We start from the raw sequence: 5,126 nt of genomic DNA, 5'->3' as shown, positions 1-5,126 counted from the left end.
TTCTTTAGCCTATATATATATATATATCATTACTTGGGTATGTAATGTATATATGAGGTGTGCTTGAATTTAAATGTGGGCTGGAAAGTTAAAAGTACATGTATTTGTTGTTGTAAATTCATTTGATGTTTAGTAGCTTATAAGGGTTGGGTTTGGTATTATATATGTTGTCCAGATTAGTAGTTTATACATGTGTAGTATGTTAATTTAGGTGTTTGTTTGATGCCAATAAAGTGTTTGGCATAGTGCCCCCTATGAGTAGTAGTAGCCCAAGAAAAAAAAATTAGAATTGTTTATTTTCGAAGTTCCAGTTAAGTGAATGTTTTGGTAGTTTGTCTTTATGGTTTTAGGCTTTCAATTTAGACTATAAGATAAGTTGGATATTTTTTGCTTGATTGAGTCTTTTTGAACTAGTTCAAATATTTAAGTATATATATATATATGAAAGGATCTCCTATGTTTGTGTGAAAAAATATTCTCTTTCCTATGTTTGTGAAAAAAAATATATATATATATGGAGGGGTCTTTTACCTATGTTTGTGAACATTCAATTTTACCCCTAAAAAGGGCATTTCAGAAATATTCTTCATTTCTGCAAAAAATTTTTAGTCATATAGAAGTATAGTTTCTGTTAAAAATTTTTTAAAAAAAAAGGAAAATTGCTAAATACCACATCAATCAAGTGAAAGAAATTCAGAATTATGTTAATTTATCAAGCAATTAGAAGTTAAAATTAAATTTTATTCATTAAAATTTAAATTTTCCAACAAAAATATATATTGTGATTTTATCTCTACTTGACATATAAAGTTGAGATTTTTTATTCTTTATTTTTTTTAATAACTTTTTAAGTAAAACCAGAACATTACATAACATAATCACTTTACATAATAAAATCATGACATATTTAGCTATTTAAATTTTAAGTTTTCTTAATTTAAAAAATTCCCCAACCCCCCCAAAAAGCCTAAACTGGAGAACTTCATGGACTCTTTATGATGTTCATGTACTTGACAGACAAATGAAACAATGAATCTCAAACTGAATATTTTAATTGCAACATCACATATTTTCACAATTTAATGCCCAAAAATTAGATCATATTAAATTCTGGAATAAATTAAATGTCCAAAAACATGAAACCTTATTCATTGAATGATCAGAAATAGAAGATAACTTGCAGATAATTTTCTCAGAACTGCAAACTCTGATAATATTCTCCCAGTACAGCAACCAATTCAATTCATATCCAAATCAAGCAACCTTAATTCTTAAATACAAATACAATAAATTCCATCAAAATAAAAAAGGGCAGCATTAATTGTTTCCATAATAGTCAGATTGCCATGCAGAAATAACAGATATGTTTCAATTAATAGTTACCAATTGAATTCATTCAATCTGATCGGAATATACAGAAATAAATATGATCCTTCACAACAAGAAACCAATTTGAAATCTTACCAAATCATACAATGAACAGGATTTAATTATATAATATTCAGAAATAAATATAATCCTGCACAACAAGAAACCAAGTTGAAATCTTATTACATCATACAGTGAGCAGAATTTACTCATTTAAGTTAATTATTCACACCATATATAACAGCAAAGAGAGACAGATTTAAGAAGATATTGTCAAACATCAAAGTGAAGAAGAATGAAGGGAATTGTGCTCTTGGCAATGCTTCTTATTGTTGTGAGTGCAGGAGAAGTGAATGGAAAGAGAAACATTTTTTCATTGAAGGAAACCGAGGAGTTAGTTGAACAGAAACTTAAGATCCTAAACAAGCCTGCAGTAAAAAGCATAAAGGTTGTGTTCTTTAGATTTTTCAATTGAATTAATGTTCAACATGAGAATCTAGATGTGCTTTCCTTTTTTTCTAGTGATCATATATGAAATGAAATTATTGCTACTGGTTGTGCAGAGTGAAGACGGTGATATCATAGATTGCGTCAACATTTACAAACAACCTGCTTTTGATCATCCTTTGTTGAAAAATCATAAAATCAAGGTTCGACTTTATTGTTTATTAAGATCTACAACTATCCATGCACTCGTCTTATGTATGAATTCAATTTTCATGTGTGTAGAATGAAAAGAGTCAAAATTTTCTCATATTTTGTGTCATAGAAATATTAAGTTTTACCTTTTGCTTTCTTTGAATTTAAGGGTGTCAAGCAATGAGCCCAATTGTGGACACTAACAAACCCGCCTAATGACATGTATAAAGCCTTATAAGATTTATAACTATATTAAATTAAATATTTTTATTCATCATTGATAATAAGTCAGATTCTTATATATGCATGCTCTTATGACAGTTACCCTTCCCCCCACGCTTAAATATCTTGTTTTTTTTTAGTATCATGTATTAGTATAATAATTATTTAGATAAATACATTTTGAAAAATATAAATTTATTTTATCAATAGTTAAAAACCAAAATGTAATAATGTAAATACATTAATTTTTATAATTATAAATAAAATTAATGTATACATACATATATGTAAGGATCTTAATTTTATTAAGGCAAATAAATGTGAATGAAGAAAACTTTATGCAGACATAATTTATTTACAAGTTTCTTTAGTGTCTCTATGTTTATTATACATGAGTTACATGGGTTGTAGCTTCAAACAGTTTGGCATGTCGGCTCGGGTAGATTCAGGTTTGGGTTCCTAAAATGTTAAATAAACAGATTGAGTTCGGTTGAGTATAACAAGTTGGTCGGGCTTAGCTTGACCTGACCTGAACAGACCCATGAACTTATTTTGACAGCACCAAACCAAATTTAGCTCTAGCACTTTGTTTTTCCAATCTTGATGCTCATGACAAATGTTCAAACTATGAAGCCTTAAACATCATTTCAGTAGCTAAAAATAATCACAAGAAAATAATCAAAAGATGGCCAAAAATATATAGTCAAAGTTCCAACCAACTTCAAAGCAGAATCAATGTCTATGACTTGAAATAGCATGTGAATTCTGACAATTTCTATGCTTAGTTATACGAATGTGCATTTCACAAATCATTTTGTTATTCTTCCAGACACCAAACATTGATCTATTACGCAGAAGAACCAAACCATCTTCGGCAACTAAACTAGATAGAAATTCATCGTCAGTGATATATCAATTGTGGCATAGGAAGGGACAGCTGCCCTGAGGGAACTGTTCCCATTCGCAGAGTACAGAAGCATCACTTGCTAAATGCACCATCTATTGAAAGATATGGGATGAAAAACTACCATGAGATCACAAAACAGGAAATCAATCTAAATGGGCATACATTTGCAAAAGGGAGTTGAGAATTACCATTCAGTAAGTATATATAATATTTATTTTGAATCAGGAAATTTTAAAAAAGTGGCACTTACACAAACATGGCTGCTGTGATTGTTCAATTTCAGTCAGTGGCACTGATCACCTCAGGTTACAGCTATATTGGAGCAAAAGCAAACATCAACGTATGGAATCCACGAGTTGAAGCTGACGATGAATACACAACAGGTCAGATGTGGCTGAGAAATGGCCCTTACAATAACTCAGACAGCATTGAGCTAGGATGGATGGTCAGCATCTGTAGTACTCTGTCAATTCTAATGTTCTAACGCATTGCATGATGTGGAAGAAGCATGACTGCCACTACCTCTTTCTGCAGGTGAATCCTTCTGTTTATGGTGATCGAAGAACCAGATTATTCACATACTGGACTGTGAGCTTCTCTTCTAGTTCATAGATTTACAAGTAAGAGACATGTTTACGTAATACCTTTCAAATTGTTGTTTGATGAATTAGGTTGACTCTGGGAAGACACTTGGCTGCTTTGATCTCCTCTGCCCCGGGTTCGTTCAGTTGAGCAATGAGATAACTCTTGGTGCACCCATCGAGCCTGTCTCTACAAGCATGGGACCACAATACCAGATACCGGTCGAAGTCATCAAGGTAATTTTCATCATTAAAAGTATATTCATTTGTTCAAAGATAACATAAATAGTTCCAAGGTTTTAGCATTTCAAGCCATATAAGTTCTCGTAAACCCAAGATGACATCTTTTACCAATCTTCAGGCACTCCAACATAGATATATTACCAAAAGAAAACATACAGTTCCAAAGATTTAGCTTTCTAAGAAGCACAAGTTCTCAAAATCATCCAAGAAGATATCTTTTCACCAAAACCTCAGATAATTCAACACAAATACATCATTAAATAAAAAAATCAGCCATATTTTCAAAGAGAAAAATAATAATATAATTAGTAGTTCTTTCACCAAAGACACCTTCAGGTAATTCAGCAAATATAAATCAGTAAATAAAGAAATCTTCATATTTTCAAAGAGAAAAGCCTAGCTTTAAAGAAACACAAGTTCTCATATCTTTGCCAAAATAAATAAATAAGGAAATAGAATGAAACCCAAAGAAATTTCAAAGTCTAACCTTTCCTGGAAACAATACTCTACACCCCATCACCCTCCAAAAAGACAACTTTTAAATTAATCCCAAAAAGTTCAAGAAAACCACAAGGCAATTCAACAAACACCTAACATGCATCTTTAAACATACCTGACAAAACCATTCTCAGGACAACAAAAACGAAGCCTGGTGGTTCATATACGCATACAACATCACCGTAGGTTACTGGCCAGCGGAGATATTCAGAGGCATGAGCAGGATCGCAACGCTGGTGGAGTGGGGTGGCGACGTATACACGCCGAGGCTAAGATCAGGAGGGCCACACACAGCCACTGCCATGGGCAGCGGAGCCTTCGCCAATGAGCACTGGGGGTACTCCAGCTTCATCCAAAAGCCAAGAATCATGGACTATTCCTCAACATACAAGTATCCGCAACCATACGGCGCGTACACACCGGCAATAAACTGCTACAGCGGCGAGAACTACGCCAGAAAGCTCTTCACCGAGCCCTTATTCTACTTTGGCGGCCCTGGGCGCAACATGTACTGCCCTTGAGGATTGAGAGCATCATCATCACCACCTCCATGACTCCGTCTCCATGAAAAAGGCTCCATTTTTATCTCGCTTTTGTTTGTTTGTTTATTGAATTTTTATTTTTATTTTTAAATATTAATATTATCCTAAATAATAATGCTTGTGTTG

The 5,126-nt window shown here is 32.7% G+C and overlaps 2 protein-coding genes across 2 annotated transcripts; both read left to right on the top strand.

Moving 5' to 3' along the window:
- Nucleotides 1-1,526: 1,526 nt before the first annotated feature.
- On the top strand, nucleotides 1,527-2,413 carry LOC120260500. Its single transcript, XM_039267986.1, has 2 exons — nucleotides 1,527-1,816; nucleotides 1,932-2,413. Exons 1-2 carry the CDS (start codon nucleotides 1,664-1,666, stop codon nucleotides 2,100-2,102), a joined length of 324 nt encoding a protein of 107 aa, XP_039123920.1. The 5' UTR covers nucleotides 1,527-1,663; the 3' UTR covers nucleotides 2,103-2,413.
- An 858-nt stretch (nucleotides 2,414-3,271) lies between these two features.
- Nucleotides 3,272-5,047, top strand: LOC120260100. Its single transcript, XM_039267541.1, has 4 exons — nucleotides 3,272-3,581; nucleotides 3,671-3,724; nucleotides 3,808-3,996; nucleotides 4,578-5,047. Exons 1-4 carry the CDS (start codon nucleotides 3,393-3,395, stop codon nucleotides 4,977-4,979), a joined length of 834 nt encoding a protein of 277 aa, XP_039123475.1. The 5' UTR covers nucleotides 3,272-3,392; the 3' UTR covers nucleotides 4,980-5,047.
- Nucleotides 5,048-5,126: the final 79 nt, after the last annotated feature.

Source organism: Dioscorea cayenensis, chromosome 5, assembly GCF_009730915.1.
Source record: "Dioscorea cayenensis subsp. rotundata cultivar TDr96_F1 chromosome 5, TDr96_F1_v2_PseudoChromosome.rev07_lg8_w22 25.fasta, whole genome shotgun sequence".
Taxonomy (NCBI): Eukaryota; Viridiplantae; Streptophyta; class Magnoliopsida; order Dioscoreales; family Dioscoreaceae; genus Dioscorea; species Dioscorea cayenensis.
This window is presented reverse-complemented; position numbering and strand designations above follow the sequence as displayed.

Bases quoted from the DNA above. Each gene is read 5' to 3' on its own strand.
- LOC120260500 (XM_039267986.1), top strand. From the start codon at position 1,664: ATGAAGGGAATTGTGCTCTTGGCAATGCTTCTTATTGTTGTGAGTGCA. The intron at 1,817-1,931 runs GTTGTGTTCTTT...CTGGTTGTGCAG, and splicing joins CTGCAGTAAAAAGCATAAAG to AGTGAAGACGGTGATATCAT.
- LOC120260100 (XM_039267541.1), top strand. From the start codon at position 3,393: ATGGCTGCTGTGATTGTTCAATTTCAGTCAGTGGCACTGATCACCTCA. The intron at 3,582-3,670 runs GTCAGCATCTGT...CTCTTTCTGCAG, and splicing joins GCATTGAGCTAGGATGGATG to GTGAATCCTTCTGTTTATGG. The intron at 3,725-3,807 runs GTGAGCTTCTCT...TTGATGAATTAG, and splicing joins GATTATTCACATACTGGACT to GTTGACTCTGGGAAGACACT.